Source organism: Cupressus sempervirens, chromosome 1 (assembly GCF_028749045.1).
Source record: "Cupressus sempervirens isolate cs-2001-9-10 chromosome 1, ASM2874904v1, whole genome shotgun sequence".
Taxonomy (NCBI): domain Eukaryota; kingdom Viridiplantae; phylum Streptophyta; class Pinopsida; order Cupressales; family Cupressaceae; genus Cupressus; species Cupressus sempervirens.
The window spans coordinates 733,812,974-733,839,203 of NC_143118.1; the positions used below are offsets into that span (position 1 = coordinate 733,812,974).

General features: G+C 39.1%; 1 protein-coding gene across 1 annotated transcript in view; it reads right to left on the reverse strand.

The window, feature by feature from the left end:
- Positions 1-23,543, reverse strand: part of LOC149580018 (DNA (cytosine-5)-methyltransferase DRM2-like) — a 139,303-nt gene extending 115,760 nt beyond the window's left edge. The window contains exons 1-2 of the mRNA XM_089788410.1: positions 23,427-23,543; positions 21,569-21,739 (exon numbers count right to left, since the gene is read on the reverse strand). Coding sequence (XP_089644536.1) covers positions 21,569-21,739; positions 23,427-23,468 — 213 coding nt within the window. The 5' untranslated portion in view covers positions 23,469-23,543. The remainder of the gene's footprint in view (positions 1-21,568; positions 21,740-23,426) is intronic.
- Positions 23,544-26,230: the final 2,687 nt, after the last annotated feature.

Genomic DNA, 26,230 nt, shown 5'->3' on the forward strand with positions numbered 1-26,230 from the left:
TACCAACAACACCTGTAACTGCAATAGGTATAGCTATGTCATAATCTATAGATACAGGAACATCACCAACTACAGTCATAGGACTCTGAACTGTGTCTACAGATGGTGAGAACCAAGTCCAAGTTCGCTTAGGTGAGTGATCAACATTAACCTCAAACAGCGAATTGTCATACGACAATGTTACATCCATGTTGAACATAGTATTGTCCACGAAGTGAACCTCACCACTACTGATCTAAATTATAATATGAATCTGCCTTGACATCATTCATTTCATCATTAAATGATGTGTACTATGATCAAAGCACACATCTACAACCACTTGCATAATGCTAAACTCCTCAACAGATGGCTCAAGAGGCACAAAAGTATCATCGCATGCTCCTACTCCCACCATCATTGCATTGCCATCAAACGCACAATCCTAAGAACTTATGCCAACAATTGCATCATCCAACTCAACCTGACATGAATTCTCATCACCCTCCACATCCACTCTGTACAACTCATGTGATGTCTCATAAGAAATGTCCCGCACATCTATAGTCACCACGGTATCATCACATTTCTTCGAAAAAGTGATATCACACTCGACTCAAAACCAGGTCGTGAAATCAAATTTGACATCCATTTGTGGTTTTGTTTCAGCTCATTCACTAGCACATCCAACTATTTCACAATAACCCATATCTCAAATTCTTCATCCTTAGGTGAAGAAGTACGCCCTCTGCAAGTATAAGATCTACCCGAAATGAATCTCCTGTCTGCATCCATAGTTATTGAATGCCAAACCAAACAAATGCTATCAACTCCTGAACAAATCATTGATCAAATAATTTTGAGCCCAATTCCTGCAGTCAAAAACCGCTCTAATACCACTATAGTGACCCTATACGGATTATGGCCAAATGAAACTCAATTTCTTTCATTAATCAACAATCTAGCATTTTGTCAAACACTTGGAAATCATTCCCTAGTATAGCTGAAATAGTGGTCTTAGTTTTTGTTTTCAATGTGACTTGGGAAATTTAAGAAACTTCAAATCTTCTGATGGGTTAAATTCATATAACCAGATATAATGCCAATTCCCCACTTATTCAATTGTAAACTTCACATTCACATTGATACTTGAAAGATGATGAACAATTGAATGAACAATTCCTCTTCAATTATTGTCTTAACACGGATTGAAATTACTAAACACCATACAACTATGTGTAAAATGTAATGATGAACCTATGTAGTGAAATTTCACTAAGCTTTGCTCGTAGCTTGTATACTTGCTCCTTCCAAACTGAACATCCCTGGTGTAGTCATCGTTTGTGCCCTCAGTTCGTTCAGCTCTGCTCGTAGCTTGTATACTTGCTCCTTCCGAACTTTCAATTCTGCCTCAACCTCCATCTACAGCTCCAAAGCTGACTACATCATCTCGGCAATCTCTCCAACTCTCTCTCTTTCTCATCTACCACCCGCTCCTTCTCCGCTGCTAATTGTTCCTTCTCCACTACCACCTTCTGTAGTTAACTCTATCTGGCTAACAAGGTTGCCTTCTCAGATTCCAAGGCTACCTTCTGCAGGGCTAGCCTACTAGCTGACTCCTCTCAAACACTCTCCGCTACTACCTGGTCTGCCTGGCTCCTCCAAAGGGTGTAATATGCATCCCTGTGTATCTCGACTATCTCCTAAGTCAAACCCTCTACTCAGCTCTCCATACCAGGACCTCTCACAGTGGCCCAATCCTAGCACATCTCTGCAGTCTCCACACTTGACCATCCTCGTTCCTCAAAACAAAATGTAAAGGCCATTGAGCATCCTAATTTCATGAAGGATACCACTCTCTTCAACTCCTTTACTACTGAGTCCAAAGCCTGTATCTCTACAGAGGCCACTACCTGTCAAGCCCGAGTTGCTAGAGCCGCTATATCAACGAAGAATGCCTCTCATCACTATTTCTGACGCTACTGGAGGCTACTGCTGCACACCCATAGCCCTCTCTACTGCTTCCGTCATCCGCTCAACAACGCTATGCAGTAGTTTATCATTCTGTGTCGGTTCCTCCACCTGTGCCTACAAAGGATTTGGGGTATGGTGGAACTTTGTACTCAGGTACATGCTCAACTTCTAGGTTCTCTCTTTGTCTAGCTCAAGCGAGGCTAACAATGTCGTAACCACTGCATCTGAACCCACTATGTCCAAATCAACGCCTGACGTCCGCAAACCCTCGCCTGTCAGTACCTCCATTACTCCTTCCTCAGTATCCATCTCTGTATCAGTTACAAGTACCTCAGCCCCAGGCTCTCGTAAAACCTCGCGAGTAGGCTCCATCATTACCTCCGGAACGACTATCTCTGTTGGTGGCAGATGTGCCTCTGCTGTTGCCTCGGGAATAGCTTGTGTCTCCGCTATGGGCTGAATCGCAACTGAAGCCATAGTCATCACTTTGGTTGCCTGAACTGACCAAACCCCGGAATGCCATGTATACCTACGAGAGCCAAGTATGTCGTTGCTGAAAGCACAAGCCGTGGGAATCTTAACGATGTAGCTGTAATTACTTCTACCTCCTCACCCTCTTCCTCCTCCCCGTCGGTCCCACTTTCCTCAGATGAAGTCTCCTCACGGCCACTGTCAGTATTTTCGCTGTCTGGTCTCGATCATTTCTATCCGACCGTGATCTTGGTACCAAGTGTATCAAGATGTCTCCACTACATGATAGGGGGTTCACTGGCGCGAGTGATCCTGGTTTGGCCTCCAGTGTATCATTGGGGATCATCCGCGTTGTTACCTCCAAGAATAGCTGAATGGCATAATGCGGCATGTAGAATGTCTTGTGATGTAATGTCATACATTCTTACATCGGTTCTACCAACAATGCAGCCTAGTCTTACACTCTTCCATGCAGAATCTCGTTCATCATCGCCACTTGTGGGAATGAAATGTCTGAGGCGTAGCTAGAGCCTATGAGGTGACTCTTCACAACGTCTATAAGACAATGCCAATGACCTTCCTGCACGTTGGATTTCTTTAACCCTCTACCCCTCGACGTGTCTGTGAGAGTTGCTTGCTCCGCCTGCAGCAAATCCCCACATACCAGCTATATCAATTGTGTCTTTACCTCCTGACTCAACGTTTTTGGTTTGTTATCTATTTTCCTTCCCCCTTGTGCATGACCAAGTATCCCGAATACCCATGTGAAGTCCGCCGATCTGAATGATATCACCAAGTTGCAACCAAGGTAAGCAAACATACTGGTTCAAGAGAACCTATCATATGTTTCTATCATGAGGCATAAAAACCCTTCATAATCTCTGATACAAAATACAGGCATTTGTATTACTCACTCAACCTGTCCACTTTCCTCAGAAGAAGTCTCCTCACAGCCACTGTCAGTATTTCTACCGTCTGGTTCTGTCCAACCGTGGTCTTGGTGCCAAGTATATCAAGATGTCTCCATTGCATGATAGGGGGTTCACTAGCGCAAGTGGTCCCAGTTTGGCCTCCAATGTATCGTTGGGGATCATTCGTATTGTTGCCTCCAAGAATAGCCGAATGGCATAATGTGGCATGTAGAATGTCTTGTGATGTAATGTCATACATTCATACATCCGTTCTGCCAACAATGCAGCCCAATCCTACACTCTTCCATGCAGAATCTCGTTCATCATCGCCACCTGTGAGAATGAAATGTTTGAAGCGTAGCTAGAGCCTATGAGGTGACTCTTCACAACGTCTATAAGACAATGCCAGTGACCTTCCTGAACGTTGGATTTCTTTAACCCTCTACCCCTCAACATGTCTGTGAGAGCTGCTTGTTCCGCCTACAGCAGATCCCCACATACCAACTGTATCAATTGTCTTTACCTCCCGACTCAACGTTTTTGGTTTGTTATCTATTTTCCTTCCCCCTTGTGCATGACCAGGTATCCCAAATACCCGTGTCAAGTCTGTCGATTTGAATGATATCACCAAGTTGCAACCAAGGTAAGCAAACATACTAGTTCGAGAGAACCTATCATACGTTTCTATCATGAGGCATAAAAACCCTTTATAATCTCTGATACAAAATACAGGCATTTGTATTACCCACTCAACCTATGCCTTCTGAATGTTGGCCTTCACTAGATGGTTATCAGCTATCTCCTACCACCACTTCCTGCATTCTGCTCCATTCAATCCTTCAAATGCAACATTCTAAGCTATGGGATTATCTGTCGCAGCCGACTATGTTGGTTGCTTTACTTTCTTTTTGTTTGGTCCTATATTTATTCCTCTTGCTACACGGACTCTGGATGGCAAAGTCTTTACATTCCTGTTCATGGTTGCAATCGTTGCTGAATCTTGGTCCAATTTCCTTTTCCAAGCTTTCTTGCCAACTGAATGCATAACTGTCGCCTTTTTGTCGTTTTGTTTGAATTAAAAACAAAAGTTCGTTAGGTCAGTTACCTCCCTCCGTACAATGTTATTTTGAAGTTCCTTCTCATGTCTTTGGCGTCCATACAGATCCGTATGGCTCTTGCTTCCCTGAAAATTACGGCTCCTACTTCCTCCTTCCCTAAATGCCTAGTACGGCCTCTCTATCCTTCAATTTGTCATAGATTCCAGCCAACTTTGCTTTACCGCCTCTAAACAGTGACTTTATTAATGTACCTTTATCCGTTCAATTTTTATGAATTAGTGGATGACCTATATGTGTTGTAAGGTGATCCCTCTTATATCGTAGCTTCACTCCATATGTGTACGGCCACATGTAGTGCTTCTGCAATGGCCATACGACAATGGTCTATCCTTTATAGCTTGGTCGTATGGTGCTCTTCCTAGGTCGTATGGAGTACCGTACAATAACTGTATTTCTACTCTTGTATTGTATGGTCGTGTACTGTTCCTGTCGTCTTCTTCCACTATCTCCCTTGCTGTACGGTGTGTCAGTGTACCATCTATACGATTTGTACTCCTCTGCCTAGTCGTACAATCAACTACATTCCCCTTTTGTGCTCCTTAAACCCGTACGTCTATACGGCCCATATGCCTGTGTTTCCTTTGTCCGTACGATTGTACGATCTGCTTCTTTTGTGCCTTGGTGGTTCCTTGTTTTATTGTCTTTCTTGTATTGCACCGTCATATGGCCAAGTCACTTCTTTATGTTTTGTATCAAGGTCGTACGGTGTCTCTTTTACTTGCTTTTAATAATGCTTCCCATGTGTCGTACAATCGTACGGTTGCCTTTTGTCTACCTGTTGCCATACAGTGAGTTCCTCCTTTCTACTACATGACCGAACAATGAGTTCTCTCGTCCACGTTCTCAACTGGCTATACAATACCTCTTCACAATCTTAGTTGACCGTATGGTGAGCTTATATTCCTTGTGTGCTTCCTTAAATGTTCTCATGTTTCCTATCCAATACTGTACGCTTTGAATCCATATTTCCTCATTAATCTTTATCTCTTTTCTTCAGCTTACTCTAAAAAAATTAATATTTTATTTTACACTTTATTTTACATATATACATTAATATTTATTATTTATACCGTCTCTCAATTGTTCATCCATGGGGGCGCGTTATTACTTTCATGATAATTTTCAACTTCAACCCATTCACTGCATCGGGCACTTCCTTCCTATCGAGCGTCCATAATTTGATTGCTCCATTATCGCTGACTTCGCGGATTTTGTACGGTCCTACCCACTTTACTTTGAACTTTCCTAATTTGATCTCGTTCCGCCCATTATACTTCAAAACTAATTGGCCCGGTTAAAATTTATTCAATTTTAAATTCTTGTCATGCCATACCTTACGCCTATTTTGTCTAACTTATGTGGCTCATTGTCCTGCAGTCCTCGCTCATCCAATTTATTCAAGTTATACAATCTCTCCCTCATGCTTTCCATATCGCCCAGTTTGTTCTCGATCACAATCCTTAGACTTGGTACCATGAACTCTATCGATACCACTGCCTCCTGTCCATACATCAACTGAAACGGAGTGTGTCCAGTTATTACCTTATATGAAGTGCGATACGCCCATAATGTTGATGGTAGTTTTTCTTCCCAATCTTCTCCCTCGACTGCACAAGATTTATAAATCACCCCGACCAAGACCTTATTCGTAGCTTCTACTTGTCCGTTGGCTCTCAAGTAGTACAGACTCGACAGTGAATGATAAATTTTGAACTCGGTAGTGAGCAGTCATATGACATGATTGACAAAGTGTCCTCCCCGGTCGCTTGTCAATTACAGTGGAATCCCCTACCTGGTGCTGATTTGCTCATAAATAAATTTAGTTGTGCTCACCGCAGAGTTGTCTGGTAGTGCGTGTGCCTCCACCCACTTGGTTAGGTATTCCGTTGCCACCACAATGTACCTGCACCATTTAGTTTTACTTACCTTAAGGGGTCCGACAAAATCCAATCCCTATCTTTCATAGAGCTCCTACATGTGTAAAGGATCCAAAGGGATGAAGTCCCTCTTCGGTGGTTTTCCAACTCTCTAACATGTGTCGCATGCAACAACCCACTTCCTGGCGTCATTGTGCACGGTTGGCCACCATAACCTTACCAGAAGTATCTTTCGCGCAGTTGTGTCTAGCTCCATGTGTCCTCCTGCTGCTCCCTCATGTGCTTCCTTCAACACCTTCGAAATTTCTTCCTCCAGAACGCATCGCCTTAAAATTTGATTAGGTCCCATTTTGTACAGTACCCGTTGATCAACTGAAATGTTTGGCTCCTTAGCACCAGTTTCCTTCTCTTGTTCGGCGACATCTCCCCAGGAAATTGGCCCGTCGAAATGTATTCTCTAATACACGTATACCAGGATGGTAGTATGGTAATCTGAAATAGTTGCGCGTCTGGAAAATCATAGTTAACCCCCTCCGATGGCTCTCCTAATTTTATCCTCGACAAGTGATCCGCACTTGCATGACTTTTTCTTGGCTGTACCACAATCTTGAATGTGAATTCCTACAATAATAATAACCATTGACTTATCCTTCCCTGGATGATCGGTTTATTTACAAGATATAATAGTGTCAGATAATCTACATAGAATACAAATGATGTCGCCAATATATAATGTCTAAATTTTTGTAATGCATACACCATCCCCAGTGCTTCTCGCTCTATCGTACTATAATTTTTCTCTGCTTTAGATAATAGTCTACTTGCAAAATATACCGGATGGTCCAATCCGTAGTCACTTGTCTGTGCCAGTGTTGCTCCAATTGCATAGTTCGATGCATCAACATTAACATGAAACTCCTTATCCCAGTTCGGATAGGTTAGAATCGGTGTTGCGGCCAATCTTGTTTTCAATCCATCAAAAGCTTCATTTTGCTCCGCTTCCCGTTTATAAGGCTCGCCTTTGCAGGTTAGCTTGTCTAGCGAATACGATATCTTCGCAAAGTTCTTGATAAACCTCCGGCAATATCCAATGTGTCCAAGGAATGATTTTACTCTGATACATCCGTCCATGGTGGCATATCCAAAATTACGTAAACTTTGTCAGGATTCGTCTTCAACCCTGCTTTGCAAACTATGTCCTAGTAGCTTCCCTTGTGGTGCCATGAACTTGCACTTCTTCGAATTCAGTGTCAGTCTCGCCCATCTACATCTCTCCATGCATTCCCCAAGTGTTGTTATATGTTTATCCTCTGCGCTAAAAATTGACCAATCATCCAGAAATGCTTTAAAGTTTCCAACAGACATTTTATCAAATATGTGTAAGATAATTTTTTGGAATATTGTTGGAGCATTACACAGTCCAAATTTTTTGGAATATTGTTGGAGCATTACACAGTCCAAACGACATCCTATTGTAGGCGTATACTACATCTTCCACTATGAATGTTGTTTTCAATCTATCTTCTTCATCGATGAATATATAGTTGTATCCAGAGAACCCATCTATGAATGAATAAATCTCATGCCCCGCAACTTCTTCCAGAATGCTAACGATGAATGGTATTGGAAACGGATCTTTGATCGTTACCGCATTTAGGCATCGAAAGTCTATGCATATTCTTATCTATGTGGTGTCCTTTTCTAGAGATATCACAATCGGTGATACCCACTCACTCGTCTGCACTCTAAAAATAATTCTTGCTTTCAGCATCGATCAATCTCATCAATGACCCGTGCGGCATAATTTTTGCTCATCTGGTATGGCCACTTCCGTACGGTACTACACCTATCAATGGTATTCGGTGGACACATAATTTTGGTGGCACTCCTTTTAAATCTTTATATGTCCATGCGAAGACGTACTTGAACTCCATAAATATTTTGAACGCTGCTGCCTTCAGGACTGGATTCCAATCATCTCCCACAAGGATATTTTTCGGATTGGCTTCATCTCCCAAGTTCATTGTTTTAACAGTAGGCTCTTAATACTTTATAGGTTTGTCATCACTAAACGTATGCGCCGATGTTTCATCTACATGTGCTTCTCCTTCCTTCACTTCACTATACTCCTTTGGAAACTCGTTCCCTTCTTTTCCCTCTTCTACTCCCAACATGTTCCAGCTCGAAAAGAGCTCGTAATCCTCCATTTGCCAATGGAGTAGGCCGTTCACCAAGTCTAGGTCGTCATCATTCGACCCTCCTTCTAATCTCATTACTCCATCTAGATCCATTCTCTTCTTTCCTTCATCATCACCTTCACCTTCACCTTTGGAATTTGACGACGCTGCCTCCTCACCTACCATCTGTGTTTTAAATTTTCAACCTCCTCACCTACGAAATACCCTATCCATGGAATGCAGAGGCCAAAGATTTATAATCGACCTGCACACACATATGGTAGGTGAATAGGCAACATCATCAGATTACGAAGGTGAAGGCAAAGGTGACAATGAAGGAAAGAAGAGAATGAAACCAGACGAAGGAGTATTGAGATTAGGAGGGTCAAATAATGACAACCTAGACTCGGTGAACGGCCTACTCCACTAGCAGATGGAGAATTACGAGCTCTTTCTGAGCTGTAACATGTTGGGAGTAGAAGAGGGAAAAGAAGGGAACGAGTTTCCAAAGGAGTATAGTGAAATGAAGGAGGGAGAAGCACATGTAGATGAAACATCGGCGCATACATTTAGTGATGACAAACCTATAAAGTATGAAGAGCCTACTGTTAAAACAATGAACTTAGGAGATGAAGCCAATCCGAAAAATATCCTTATAGGAGATGATTGGAATCCAATCCTGAAGGCAGCAGCATTCAAAATATTTATGGAGTACAAGTACGTCTTCGCATGGACACAGATCTAAAAGGAGTGCCACCAGAATTATGTGTCCACCGAATACCATTGATAGAAGGTGCAATACCGTATGGAAGTGACCGTACCGGATGAGCAAATATTATGCTGCATGGGTCATTGATGAGATCGATCAATGCTGAAAGCAAGAATTATTTTTAGAGTGTAGACGAGTGAGTGGGTATCACTGATTGTGATATCTCTGAAAAAAGACACCACATAGATAAGAATATGCGTAGACTTTCGATGCCTAAATGCGGTAACGATCAAAGATCCGTTTCCAATACCATTCACCGATAGCATTTCAAAAGAAGTTGCAGGGCATGAGATTTATTCATTCATGGATGGGTTCTCCGGATACAACCAAATATCCATCGACGAAGAAGACAGATTAAAAACAGCATTCATAGTGGAAGATGGAGTATATGCCTACAATAGGATATTATTTAGACTGTGTAATGCTCCGGAATCGTTCCAGAGAATTATCTTACACATATTTGATAAAATGTCTGTTGAAAACTTTAAAGCGTTTCTGGATGATTGGTCAATTTTTAGTGCAAAGGATAAACATGTAACAGCACTCGAAGAATGCAAGGAGAGATGCAGACGAGCGAGACTGGCACTAAATCCGAAGAAGTGCAGGTTTATGGTACCACAAGGGAAGCTACTAGGACACAGTCTACAAAGCAGGGTTGAAAACAGATCCTAACAAAGTTTGCGTAATTTTGGATATGCCACCGTCGACGGATGTATCAGAAGTAAAATCGTTCCTCAGACACATTGGATACTACTAGAGGTTTATCAAGAACTTTGCAAAGATATCCTACCTACTGGACAAGCTAACATGCAAACGCGAACCTTATAAATGGGAAGCGGAGCAGAATGAAGCTTTCGATGGATTGAAAACAAGATTGGCCACAACACCGATTCTAACCTATCCAAACTGGAATAAGGAGTTTCATGTTTATGTTGATGCATCAAACTACGCAATTGGAGCAACACTAGCACGGACAGATGACGACAGATTGGACTATCCGGTATATTTTGCAAGTAGACTATTATCTAAAGCAAAGAAAAATTACAGTACGACGGAGTAAGAAGGACTGGGGATGGTGTACACAATACAAAAATTCAAACATTATTTATTAGCGACGCCATTTGTATTCTATGTAGGTCATCTAGCACTGCAATATCTCATAAATAAGCCAATCATCCAGGGAAGGATAAGTCAATGATTATTATTATTGCAGGAATTCACATTCAAGATTGTGGTGCTACCAGGAAAAAGTCATGTGAGTGCAGATCACTTGTCGAGGATAAAATCAGGAGAGCCGCAAGAGGGGATCAACGATGATTTTCCTAATGCGCAGCTATTTTAGATTACTGTACTACCATCCTAGTATTCGCTTATTGAAAGATACCTTTTGACAAGCCAAATTCCTCAAGAGATGTCACCAAACAAGAGAAGCAAACTGGTGCTAAGGAGCCGAACATTTCAGTTGATCAACAAGTTACTGTACAAAATGGGACCCAATCAAATTCTAAGGCGATGCGTTTTGGAGGAGGAAATTTCGAAGGTGTTGAAGGAAGCGCATGAGGGACCAGCAGGAGGACACATGGGGCCAAACACAACTCGCGGAAGATACTTCTAGCAGGTTTATGGTGGCTAACTGTGCACCACAATGCCAGGGAGTGGGTTGTTACATGCGACACATGTCAGAGAGCTAGAAAACCACTGAAGAGGGACTTCATGCCTCTAAGTCCTTCGCACGCATAGAAGCTCTTTGAAAGATGGGGATTGGACTTTGTCAGACCCCTTAAGGTAAGTAAAACTATAAGGTGTAGGTACATCGTGGTGGCGACAGAATACCTGACCAAGTGGGTGGAGGTATGCGCACTACCAGACAACTCTATGGTGAGCACAACTAAATTTATTTATGAGCAAATCATCACCAAGTATGGGATTCCACTGCATTTGACAAGCAACCAAGGAGGACACTTTGTCAATCATGTGATCCTACTGCTCGCTACCGAGTTCAAAATTTATCATTCACTGTCGAGCCCATACTACCCGAGAACCAACGGCCAAGCAGAAGCTACGAATAAGATCTTGGTCGGGGTGATTTATAAATCTTGTGCAATCGAAGGAGAAGATAGGGAAGAAAAACTACCATCAGCATTATGGGTGTACCGCACTTCATATAAGGTTTAGTTGATGTATGGACAGGGGGCAACGGTACCGACAGAGCTCATGGTACCAAATTTAAGGATCGTGATTAAGAACAAATTGGGCGATATGGAAAGCTTGAGGGAGAGATTGTATAACTTGAATAATTTGGATGAGCGACCACTGTAGACACAATGGGCCACAGAAGTTAGACAAAATAGGCATAAGGTATGGCATGACAAGCATTTAAAATTGAATAAATTTTAACCGGACCAGTTAGTTTTGAAGTATAATGGGCGAAATGAGATCAAACCAGGAAAGTTCAAAATAAAATGGGTAGGACCGTACAAAATCCGCGAAGTTGGTGATAATGGAGCAATCAAATTATGGACGCTCGATGGGAAGGAAGTGGGCAATGCAGTAAATGGGTCGAAGTCGAAAATCTATCACAAAAGTAATAGCGCGCCCCTGCGGACAAACAACTAAGAGATAGTATAAATAATAAATATTAATGTATATATGCAAAATAAAGTGTAAAATAAAATATTAAATTTTTTTAGAGTAAGTTGAAGAAAAGAGATAAAGATTAATAAGGAAATATGGATTCAGAGCATACGGTCTTGGATAGGAAACATAAGAACATTTAAGGAAGCACAAAAGTCATATAAGCTCACCATACGGTCAACTAAGATTGTGAAGAGGTATTGTACGGCCAGCTGAGAACGTGGATAGAACTCACCGTACGGTCATGCAGTAGAAAGGAGGAACTCATCGTACAGCAACAGGCAGACAATAGGCAACCATACGGTCATACAACACATGGGAAGCATTGTAAAGAGCAAGTAAAAGAGAGACACCATACGGCCTTGATACAAAACATAAAGGCGTGACTTGGTCGTATGATAGTACGATACAAGGAAGACAATAAAACAAGGAGCCACCAAGGCACAAAAGAAACAAACTATACGGCCGTGCGGACGTACAGATTTAAGGAGCACGAAAGGGGAATGTAGTGGACCATATGGCCAAGCAGAGGAGTACAAAAAGTACAGATGGTACACTGACACACCGTACAGCAAGGGAGATGGTGAAAGAAAACGACAAGAACACTACATGACCATACAACACAAGAGCAGAAACACAATTATAGTACGGTAATCCATATGGCCTAGGAAAAGCACCATATGGCCAAGCTATAAAGGATAGGCCATTGTCGTAAGGCCATTACAGAAGCACTACATCATGTCACCATACACCATAAGGAGTGAAGCTGTGATATAATAAGAGGGATCACCATACGACACAAATAGAAGGTCATCCACTAATTCTCAGAGATCGAACGAATAGAGGTACATTAATAAAGTCACCGTTCAAAGGCACTAAAGCGAAGCTGGCTGGAATATATGACAAATTGAAGGATAGAGAGGTCGTACCAAAGCATTCAAGGAAGGAGGAAGTAGGAACCGTAATTTTCAAGGAAGCAAGAGCCGTACGGATCCATATGGGCGCCAAAGACAAGAGAAGGAACTTCAAAATAACATTGTACGGAGGGAGGTAACTGATGTAACGGATTTTTGCTTTTAATTCGAGCAAAACGACAAAAAGGTGACAATTATGCATTCAACCGGCAAGAGAGCCTGAAAAAATTAATTGGACGAAGATTCAGCAACGACTGTAGCCATGAACAGGAATGTAAAGACTTTGCCATCCGAAGTCCATGTAGCAAGAGGAACAAGTACAAGACAAAGCAAAAAGAAAGTGAAGCAACCAATACAGTCGGCTGCTTCGGATTATCCCACACCTCATTTGAAGGATTGAATGGAGCAGAATGCAGGAAGTGGTGGTAGGAGACACCTAATAACCATCCAGTGAAGGCTATCATTCAAAAGCCACAGGTTGAGTGGGTAATACAAATGCCTGTATTATGTATCAGAGATTATGAAGGGTTTTTATGCCTCATGATAGAAACGTATGATAGGTTCTCTCGAACCAGTACGTTTCCTTACCTTGGTTGCAACTTGGTGATATCATTCAGGCCGGCGGACTTCACACGGGTATGCGGGATACCTGGTCATGCACAAGGGGGAAAGAAAATAGATAACAAACCAAAAAAGTTGAGTCGGGAGGTAGAGACAATTGATACAGCAGGTATGTGGGGATCTAACGCAGGTGGAGCAAGAAGCTCTCACAGACACGTCAAGGGGTAGAGGATTAAAGAAATCCAACGTGCAGGAAGGTCACTGGCATTGTCAAGAGTCGCCTCACAGGCTCTAGCCGCACCTCAAACATTTCATTCCCACAAGTGGCGATGACGAATGGGATTCTGCATGGAAGAGTGTACAATTGGGCTGCACTGTTGGTAGAATGGATGTATGAATTTATGACATTACAACACAAGACATTCTACATGTCGCATTATGCCATCGGGCTATTCTTGGAGGCAACAAAGCGGATGATCCCCAACGATATATGGGAGGCCAAACCGGGACCACTCCCACCAGGCAAACCCCCAATCATGCAGTGGAGACATGTTGATACACTTGGCACCAAGACCACGATCGGACAGAAATGACCAAGACCGGAGAGCAGAAATAATGACAATGGTCATGAGGAGACTTCTTCTGAGGAAAGTGGGACCAATGGGGAGGAGGAAGAGGACAAGGAGGTAGAAGTAATTATAGCTACACCATTGAGATTCTTACGGCCTGCACTTTCAACAACGACACACTTGGTTCCTGTAGGTATACATGGCATTCTGCGGTTTGGTCAATTCAGGCAGCCAATAGTGATGACTCCGGCTTCAATTGCAATTCAGCCCACAACGGAGACACCAGCTATTCCCAAGGCAGTAGCAAAGGCACATCTGCCACCAATGCAGACAATCGTTCTGGAGGTGACGATAGAGCCTACTCGCAAGGTTTTACCAAACGCTGGGGTTGAGGTACTTGTAACTGATAAAGAGATGGACATTGAGGAAGGCGTAATGGAGATACCGACAGGCGAGGGTAAATGAATAAATGATTGATGATGATAAAATAAGGCAAATTCTTTGAAAACATAAGAAAGGCGTAAAAAAAAAATTCAAAGCGTTACAAGAGAAAGGAGGAGAAAGCTCTAGTTTTATAAATTCAAGAAAGACGCTCAAGTCTCAAACTCGGGTCCCAGCATCAAAGACATCCAAGTATTGATTAATCCAATCCCAACATTCAAAGTTCAAATCCAAAAATCCAAGAACATGGCCAAGGGAGTTCTATGTGAGGAAATTCTAAGGTGATATAATCATCGGTGATGGATTCCAATCCATTTCAGGGAGATAAATTTCCAAGCAAGTACATGGAAGATGAGAATGTTTGAGGAGAGATTTTTCGAAAAGTCAGCCAAAGTTGGATCTTAGTTACAAAATGATGCAACGGGAAAGGACTCAAACTTACACGGCCTCCATCATGATTTCTTGACACCTAATTATCTTTGCTGATGAGTTAAGGTCACCATGTCAAACTTCTCCACATTCAAAAAATGGAATCAAGAATAATCTATTTAAGGAAAACTGGGCATTTATCAAGTAATGGACATGCATAGTGGACATTTATTGTATCCCACTCTCTTTTATGCAAGCATGCATAGTGGGCATTAATTACTCACTATGGTGGTGGATTCCTTACTGTATTAATGTAAATTCCTTTTCTTTTCCCTAACCCTAATTAGGGTTGTTGTGGCACGATATGGACCATCAGTTATTGTTTTCGTTTGGGCCAACTGTTGTAATCGAGGACCTATATAAAGGCCTCACTTCTTATTTGTAAAGGGAGGATTTTTTGAGATTGTTGTTACGTAGAGTTTTCATTGAAGCTTAGTGAATCCTTGTTGTGTCTTGGTGCTTGCTTGTTCTCTTAAATTTTCTCATTTAGATTAAGTTTAGTTTAGTCAAAGTGTTGTGATTGCAATAGAGAATGCGATGGTGTTTTGATGAATTCCTTTGGTTCATACTTTTGACATTTTAGTGAATCTAAATCATTGAGCAAAGTCAACCTAAACCCATTTCATGCATATGCTTAACTTCTTTCATATACATTATTTTTTATGATGGTGTATGTGGTGGTATGAAAATCTTTCGCATAACCCTTCAAGATTGCACCAGTTCACGTGCAATTGTAGTATAACTTGGCGAGGCGGAGCTTGGTAAATTGAGGAACTTGTCCACTAGAGTACCATTTGTTGTCATCACTACCCATAAGATTAGAATAGAATTCCTAAACACTGTTCCATTTCATTTCCATATACTTCGTGAAAATCTCAAAAAAAGAACTTCATTGCAAAATCTTTAAATATTTCCCACATCCAATATGGCTTGAAACGAATCTAAGTAAACATGTGTGAGGCCCCTTGTGATCATCAAAAAATCACATCAACACTGAGCTTATCCACAGTCAAGACCTGACATTAAAGGAACCTTAAGTCATCATATGATCTTCTAGCAATCTTAACATACACGAGATTTTATTCAAGAGGATAAGATATTTCAAAATTTTGTTCTATTGTTTGGCGGGTCGTAAAACACATATCAACAAGACTCCTAACCATGTCTTAACTAATCGTAGGAGGCCATAACTATTTGTGCTTAAAATGCAAAAAGTTGCATGAGCAACATTTGCAAAGTTGCAATGCGATTTTTGCAAGTTGCATGCAAATTTTGCTCAAACCTTCAATTCTCCCTTCCTTTTGATGCACAATGGTGTCTAATGATCTCTTAACCCTTCCTACATCTAATTGAGACCCCATCTACCATTACCATCTCCATATGAGGGTATATGCACATTTAGAAAACTATGACCACCTTTAGATCCTGACTGACCCAACCACAACAAAGTGCCATCAAATTTGTTCTAAACATCATAATGGGCTTATTATTCACCCTTATTACATCCATAGTCCCATTCAAGGGTTTTCAAACCAAAATTGAGGGTTTCAACGGTAAACCCTAGATGCTCTTGCACCAGAATGAAAACTCCATCTCGTGTAAGACAATTTTATAGGAAAGATGACTAGGAGATAGTGACTGAAGTAGAAAATTTATTGCGGCTGCAGAAGGATGCTGAAAGTATGGAGATAAGCTTACTAATTTTATTAGCAAAGCACTGCTGAGAACTGCTGCAAACAAAACAATTTAAAACAGAAGCTCAGATGCAATATTTTATAATGGTCCTCAAAGATGTATACCCTCAGCCAATGTCCACGTCCTTGGGACATTGGTGGCAGCACGTTGGGAGAGATGTATACGCCTGCAAGTCCTTGAGACATTGGTGTTTGTTTGCTGGTTTCTGTATCACCTCGTTTTGGGGTACATCCGGATTCTCACGGCATCATTGTTGCAGAATTCTTCAATCATGGATAAAATTCATGACCACTCAAAAAATACTAGCTAGAAAAAATGGTTGTTGCGGAATTCTTCCATTGTGGAAAAAATCCATAATCACTAAAAAATCCGCCTTGGAGAAAAATGGTTATCGCAGAATTCTTCCATCATGGAAAAAATCCATGATCACTCAAAAAATCCCACCTTGGCAAAAAAAGGTTGTTGCAAAACTTTTTCATCATGGACAAAATCCATGACCACTCAATTTTTTTGCCGAAAAGGAAACTAGGAATCTTGGAAAAAATGCTAAGTGTTGGAAATTTCTCCTTCATTGAAGGAAAAACGACTAAGTGTTGGAAATTTCTCCTTTGTGGAAGAAAAAATGGCTAAGTGTTTGAAAATTTCTCCTTCACTGAAGAAAAAATGCCCAAGCCTTGTAAATTTCTCCTACACGGAAGAAAAATCGACAAAGTGTTGGAAATTTCTCCTTCATGGAAGAAAAAATGAGTGTGTTGGAAACTTTCTCCTTCATGGAAGAAAAAATCGCTAAGTGTTGGAGAATTTCTCCTCCATATCTCAAATTTCACCCACTTCGAGAGTGCACCCATAATTGGAGAAATGATTGATGATGATAAAAGAAGGCAAATTCTTTGAAAACATAAGAAAGGTGTAAAAGAATAAATTCAAAGCATTACAAGAGAAAGGAAGAGAAAGCTCTAGTTTTAGAAATTCAAGAAAGACGCTCAAGTCCTAAACTCAGGTCCCAGCATCAAAGACATCCAAGTATTGATTAATCCAATCCCAAGCATCCACAGTTCAAAGATCAAAGTTCAAATCAAAAAATCCAAGAACACGGCCAAGGGAGTTCTATGTGAGGAAATTCTAAGGCGATATAATCATCGGTGATAGATTCCAATCCATTTCAGGGAGATAAATTTCCAAGCAAGTACATGGAAGATGAGAATGTTTGAGGAGAGATTTTTCAAAAAGTCAGCCAAAGTTGGATCTTAGTTACAAAATGACGCAGCGGGAAAGGACTCAAACTTACACGGCCTCCATCATGATTTCTTGACACCTAATTATCTTTGCTGATGAGTTAAGGTCACCATGTCAAACTTCTCCACATTCAAAAAATGGAATCAAGAATAATCTATTTAAGGAAAACTGGGCATTTATCAAGTAATGGACATGCATAGTGGACATTTATTGTACCCCACTCTCTTTTATGCAAGCATGCATAGTGGGCATTAATTACTCACTATGGTGGTGGATTCCTTATTGTATTAATGTAAATTCCTTTTCTTTTCCCTAACCCTAATTAGGGTTGCTGTCGCACGATATGGACCATCAGTTATTGTTTTCGTTTGGGCCAACTGTTGTAATCGAGGACCTATATAAAGGCCTCACTTCTCATTTGTAAAGGGAGGATTTTTTGAGATTGTTGTTATGTAGAGTTTTCATTGAAGCTTAGTGAATCCTTGTTGCGTCTTGGTGCTTGCTTGTTCTCTTAAATTCCCTCATTTAGATTAAGTTTAGTTTAGTCAAAGTGTTGTGATTGCAATAGAGAATGCGATGGTGTTTTGATGAATTCCTTTGGTTCATATTTTTGACGTTTTAGTGAATCTAAATCATTGTGCAAAGTAAACCTAAACCCATTTCATGCATATGTTTAACTTCTATCTTTCATATACATTATTTTTTTTGATGGTGTATGTGGTGGTATGAAAATCTTTCGCATAACCCTTGAAGATCGCACCAGTTCACGTGCAGTTGTAGTATAACTTGGCGAAGCGGAGCTTAGTAAATTGAGGAACTTGTCCAGCAGAGTACCATTTGTTGTCATCACTACCCGTAGGATTAGAATAGAATTCCTAAACACTGTCCCATTTCATTTCCATATACTTCGTGAAAATCTCAAAAAAAGAACTTCATTGCAAAATCTTTAGATATTTCCCACATCCAATATGGCTTCAAACGAATCTGAGTAAACATACGTGAGGCCCCTTGTGATCATCAAAAAATCACATCAACACTGAGCTTATCCACAGTGAAGACTTGCCATTAAAGAAACCTTGAAGTCATCATATGATCTTCTAGCAATCTTAACATACACGAGATTTTATTCGAGAGGATAAGATATTTCAGAATTTTGTTCTATTGTTTGGCTGGTCGTAAAACACACATCAACAAGACTCCTAACCATGTCTTAACTAACCGTAGGAGGCCATAACTATTGTACTTAAAATGCAAAAAGTTGCATGAGCAACATTTGCAAAGTTGCAATGCAATTTTTGCAAGTTGCATGCAACTTTTGCTCAAACCTTCAATTGTCCCTTCCTTTTGATGCAAAATAGTATCTAATGATCTCTTAACCCTTCCTACACCTAAATGACCCCATCTATCATTGCCATCTCTCCATATAAGGGTATATGCACATTTAGACAATTATGACCACTTTTAGATCCTGACTGACCCAACATCAACAAAGTGCCAACAAATTTGTTCTAAACATCATAATGGGCTTATTATTCGCCCTTATTACATCCATGGTCACATTCAAGGGTTTTCAAACCAAAATTGAGGGTTTCAACAATAAACCCTAGATGCTCCTGCACCAGAATGAGAACTCCATCTCGTGTAAGACAATTTTACAGGAGATAGTGACTGAAGTATAAAATTTATTGTGGCTGCAGAAGGATGCTGAAAGTATGCAGATAAGCTTACAAATTTTATTAGCACAGCACTGCTGAGAACTGCTGCAAACAAAACAATTTAAAACAGAAGCTCAGATACAATATTTTATAACGGTCCTCAGAGATGTATACCCTTGGCCAAAGTGCTGCCACCAATTTCCCAAGAACTTGGGGGCTTAAAGGTGACATCCACTTTTTAAAGACTGGACAGCCTTCTCCAATTAGTGCATAACAGTATAGAAATGTCGCTTTTCAAAGAAACAAACAGCTAGAAAACCCTAGCTAAAAAGAAAGAATTGTCATTGAGAACTCAGTACACTGTATTTAATAATTCATTGATTTTCCTGCTTGGAGTTTGTTTAACATATTTTTAAGGTCGTCTTGGAAAACTTTTTGCCATGTCCAAAATTATGTCCCTTATGCTAGAACTCAATGAAACACTACCATATTGTGGAATCATTTCACTGCCAAAGCTCCCAAAATTAACTCTGTGGCATTTTTTGAAAAATTTAAGAAAATCACTACATGGGAGGATTGCACTAGCTAAGGCCGGGTTTGTGGTGACTTGTTCTGTGAAAGCTGCTTATTTGGATTTCCAAGAAAATATAGACTAATAAACTAAAACCCAGAGGAATGATTTTAGTTTGGTGGGCACAATTCTATGGCCAGTGGAAACATGAACAAACCTAGCAGTCCAATGGGGAGTATCGATGTATGCTCCTGAGGGATCACTAATGTAAAATCTTACAATAATAGTTCATCAGTGGAATTAAATTTACTCCAGTACAAGAATTTTAGTTGCAATTATATAAGTAGCAAAAATCTTAAATTACATGTCATTGCTGTTAAGGATACTCTACAAGATACTCTGTAGGACTGGCAAGTTCCAATTTACTCTGAAGCATGTCCCTAAGGTCAAAACATGGGGTTACGAAATTAAAACAAACACTGTGCAAATGGAATGAAAGGTTTTGCATGTAACAAAAACTTAGGTGCACCAACTCTAAAGAACACAGTGTGCAAATGAAAAGAAATGTCATTTTTGAGCTTCATTCAGTAAATTGGTTTAGCTTGGCAATCTTCCTACAAAAACTTTTTTTTTTAAAATAGCTATAAAACCTTAAAAATCTCTAACCCGGATGCTTTAACTTTTAAATGGCTGCATCAAACTCTCTTACAAGAAGATAAGTGCTCCAGGTATTAATCTGAAGATGTCATGCTGTCGATTAGTAAACACTTATTACAAAAATTATTATTTGTTTGGAAATATCTTTCTTCCTTTCTAATTTAAGCAATGTTAATTTAATATTTTTTAATTACCAAAATTTGAAAACGAATTTAAAAGTAAATGAAAATTGGAAGGAAGACAAAATGTACAGCCACACGGCCAATTTGTAGTTAAGCAATGGTTACAGATAATGGCTGCATAACTTCAATCCCCCTCTCTATCTACATCTGAATTTTCAAGTCATAGCTGCTCAACTATTTTTCAAATTCAAATTAAAAATTATGTTAATTATAAGACCGTTGATGAAAAAAGGGCAGTGACCACCTCTTCGTTTAAAATAAATTGTACTCAAATAACAATTGCATAGCAGTTCAAAACTTTGTTGATTTTCTTTATGATAGTCTCTATAATATAAAAATGTAGTAGAAGAAGACAAATTGATGTATCATCGGATTAGTTTACCGGCAAGATGTTCCTTAAATCCCTTCCACACAATGGCGATGATAATTGTCCAATAATAAGGTTTCAACTATTTTATTTATGTGAAATTTGTGAAAATTGATGTAATGGGACATAAAATGTTTAAGACTCTTAACTTCTCTCAGCTAAATTAATTTTAAAAGGCCCCCATACCATAATTAGGTTAACACTCCAGAAATTGTAGCTAGAGCTTATTATTCTCTTGCATGCTTAATTCTCCCTTCATTTGATAAAATCCCTAGAAACTTAACAGTTAAAACATTTTCTATTTCAGATTTGTTCACACAAATTTCATAATAATAGAACCTGGGCGATTCCCACAAGGCAGCCCATTGCACATTGCATCTAAAAAAATACCTCTGTAAAACTGCATTATACAATATAAAAGAGAACAAAGAAGAACGAGACCTGGTTTGCATTTGTAGAAAAATCTTCATACGTAATTCTGGGAACAAATTCTTCATTTTCAATTTTGTCGGGAGCTATTTGTCTTAGAGGTAATACTTGGTGCATTTGAAGGCTATCTTTTTGGGCAAATTCTCCTTCTTCCTCACTATCTTCATATTCTACCAGATTTTCCTACGCATAAAAATATTACATAATTATAAATTATTGTGAGAAATAAAATACATAGATGCAAAATAAAATTGGTATAATACAATGAATCAGCTGTCACACTCACCATAACATTTTAAATTAATAGCAAATTAACGAAAATCTTGGCAAGATAAGAAATTTCTGCACTAAGAAATTTCTGCACTATGGAAGTTTCTGGCTGTGCAAGAGTGATGAGAGAATGAAATTATGCTCGCTCTGACATTGAGGTTCGTGTAACTTTTTCCAGTACGTGTCCTTGATGGCTTTAATTCTCATTTGATTTATATAAATCTAATATAAATTTATATACTAGCGCTTGCACCCGGGACACGGTGCAAGTGTAAGCCAATAGATTTGGAAGGTCTTAATTGAATTGAAAAATAAAAAACACAGCTTCGACAAACAAAAGAACAAAACTAGTTAATTTAATTAGAACGGCAAGTGTTGTTGTAATTATCAAGGCAAATGTCGGACACAGCTATATATTTTGAGTAACAAACTCCAAATCAATAGGATGTAGCACATTGTTAACCATTCCATTGTAAACATCATTTTGAAAGCGAAAACTTTATGCCAAAACACACCTTCGACAAACAAAAGAACAAAGCTAGTTAATTTAATTAGAACGGCAAGTGTTGTTGTAATTATCAAGGCAAATGTCGGACACAGCTATATATTTTGATTAACAAACTCCAAATCAATAGGATGTAGCACATTGTTAACCATTCCATTGTAAACATCATTTTGAAAGCGAAAACTTTATGCCAGAGCAGTTGCTAAGTGCCGAGCGACTTTTTGTTCCAGTGTTTTGGTTTCGGTTTTTTCAAGTTTTGGCAGGTAAATTATACATAAGAACTGAAAATTTCAAGTGAGATGGAACTTTTTAGAAATTAATGTTTTAATTATTTGAAGCTTTGGTCTGATTCACTCTGTTTGTGGCCTCAGATTTGGTGCTCAAACTTGTTTTGTTCATTGTTTTTTTAAGGTAATTATTCCGGTAATGTCTCTGGGTTGACTGTAAAGCTGCTTCTATTTTGAGAGTCTCCTAAATATCTATTGCAAGTGTTTTAGAATAGTAAAAAATACAAAAGAAGCTTAAAATAACAGGGCAATCAAAAGCCTGTAAATTTCATTGCACAAATCTATAAAAATTCTTTGTTTATGATCTACAGTCTTCCATCACGTGAATGGCCTCCAACATGGATGATCATGGGCCATAAAGTGGTAAATACGTCATGAACTTGCCCCACCATTTCCTTCCTATGCTGCCAGTAATAAAACTACTAATTTACAACTTCTAAAACATTTTCGAAATGATTCAATGTTGGCAGAACTTTCAAAGATGGGTTAGGCTTAATCTGCTTGTCCAAGGTGTAAATATTATACAATAAAATTTGTTGACGAATTTTTTTAAATATTTCACTTGTTCAAAACATCTCTGTATTTCAACAAATTCAAAGATGATTTATTCTAGTGAATTCCATAGGGAAGATGACAGAAAGAAAAGCTTAGTTCATCTTCTATCTAATTTGTCATACAATAAACCGTCCTTATACACCTTTGCTTTAAGTACATCAGAAATTTGCAAGAGACTCTTGAATTCAAGTGCCATCTTGATAGATATACTCTACAATCTGCAGTCTGAGACACTCAAAATAACGAATATTACCTTCAGCAAGGCGCTCCTAGGCTTCGAGAGATTTGCCGCCATTACCAGCAGGCACGGCAGTGTCTACCCCGCGGGCTTTCTGCTATTCTCTCGTCTCGTCTGTTGCGCCTTCTATGTCGCAATAAATGAATGACACGAATGTTATTAAAGGTAATTGTTGAGCAGGACACGTATCATTCTCCGGGGATCATCCGTTCGCTGGCAACATTGATTTAACTTTTTAAAGTTACGGTTTTGGCTTTACGGGTATTAACAATACATAATATATGTTGTGGGAAGTCATTTGAAAGTGTTGGGTACTTGAAGATAGTGCTATAAGGGTAGGTTTTTATAGATTACTAAGTTTATGTTTTTTTTTTTTTTTGGCTCGTAATCCCTTCTCTATAATTTTAATACTTATTTATTTGTGGAGTGTGGCCCCATGCTTATAAATTTTGTTGCTTATTAGTCCCTGCCTTATAGGCAGGAGACTCTAGTTTTTGCCTAATTTATCATATTAGTATTTTTTTTCGAAAGATACGAAAACATTAATCAATGTTAAATTTTTAGTTTTAAAATACATTTTAAATATTTGAATGGTATTTTTAAATTGATTTATTGCAATTTTTCCTAATGGTTTTAAAGAATTTTAAAAGAAAAATCAATTAATATTATTCTTTACTCATCTATTCAAAGTAGATGATTGAAATGAAAGAGGGCATTTCCAAAAATTTAGCATTCAAAATTGGAACGACTCATTTATCCTATTACTATTTTTTTGGAAAGATACCAAAATATTAATACCATTCCCAAAAATTTAGCATTAAAAATTTGAATATTTATGCTTAGTGGTTCATCTCCAACCGTCAAATTGATGGACATTAATATGTTGCTAAAAGTGAGGAAAACATTTATAAAAATCAGCAAGGATTTGTTCTATGTTTCCATATATTGTTTTAGGAGTTTATATTGTGTGCAAAAGTCGTGCAGTAGAAGTAATGTATTAGAAATCTATTGTTGTAATCAGAGGCGTGACATAATGCATGTTGTCAATATTTCAAGAGTGTATGGTTACAAGTGCAATTCAGCTTTTTGGCATTATAGAAAACCAGAAATAATCATGTATTGTAGCCACACGCATTCACCCGCACTGCTCTTGTTGCATTGCTTCTACATGTCACTTGAAATTCCACTTAAATAATATTCTTGTTCTTTATTTCTTGTAATATCAAAGTTTATCTTTAGCTACCAGTTTAGTATCGGGTACATGGGTTTAGCATGTGGATTTGTCAAATTAGTTTTTGGGGATAGGCCTGTTTTGGGCTTGCCTGTAGAAAACCCATAAAAAATTTGAGCTTCAATTTTCAACATAACACACACACAGTCAAATACTTATCTGCATTTGTTCTGAGTTTCCATATATCTTTTAAGTGTTTATATTTAAACCATACAAGTCTTTTCCTTAATAAGTGAATAAAAAAAAATCATAGCTTAATATTTTTACTTGTGCTTCAGTCTGTCCACCTCCCTGTGTAGGTTAGCTAAGTCCGATGTAGAAGTTGTAATGGAGCTAGTCAGGATTCAATTTCTATCATTTGACAACCTATCAATATTAGGATCAGTAAATGGTATTATGTTTGTTTTTTGGTTTGAATTTTTGAATTTTTGACATTTGTGTAGCTATATAAATTGGGGGTTTTGAGATTTGTTTCTATGCGTTCAAATTGTGAGCGTGAAAGAAGTGGGTGTTGGGCAGATTCAGATGAAAGTGTTGGTATATCCTTTTCCAGTGTCTTAACCTCTGTGTTCTCCATGGTCGACTGTTTGACTCCCCACAGCTCTATACTATTCACTTCTTCTCCTCTTCCAACAGTATTCCGGCCACCCAATTCTTGGGCTTTCATGTCTAAATAATAACTGTTAGATAATCCGAAGCTTATCATTTTGCAACCTCATAAAAAATGGTCCCCGTTTCTCCAAATTGAGGTGAGCTTAAAACATTTGCTTCCTGTGCAATGTTTCCCTTCTTGTCTATCTGCCTCTCTATCATATAAATACCCTGCCACCCACACTGAAAGCACATAAGACACCATTGGGTCCCCTACCAACACAAAATTGTACAGTGTTCCAAAATGGCTCAGCCAAAAGAGCTCAGACACAGTTGTAGGATTTAGACACTAGTTTGCTCCAAAAGAGAGTCCTATTACAATGCACCCCAAATATAAAGTCCATTAAAAAGTGCCTGCCATTACTACAAGAAAATACTCACTACACAAAAGTAAGCCAGCCATTGCAGTTAACAATGGCCTGGCCACTCCAAAAACCCCAACTCCCAAAGTTTGTGAGAAAATAATCACAAAAAACCCCAACTCCAAAGCGCCCTAAAAACTGGCATACTGATATGAGGGTGACAAATATGGTGATGTGGTGTTGTTCAAATCCTAGTTATGTTGCAACCTGGCCCATGTTGTTAACTGCAACAAAGCCTCAGCCTAGAGCTATTACTAATGTGAAAAATACTAGGAAGAAAATGATGCTGAAGAGTTCTTCCCACACAGATATTAATAATAGACTGATCAGATTCTTCATCTGTGATCAAGGGCTCAGATAATATTGAGGTTGAGATTGAAGCTCTCTCATGGTGGTATGCTTTGCATGCCACCCAAAGTGGGGCTGCCAGAATAACAAGTGCAACTACAAATTCAACTTGATCTGCCTGCAAGGCACAAGGAATTTACTAGACCTTGCTGAAAATTTAAAAAAAACATGTGCTTACTATACATGTCTTTTGAGATACCTCAACCAATTTTTCTAAAATAAAAAAA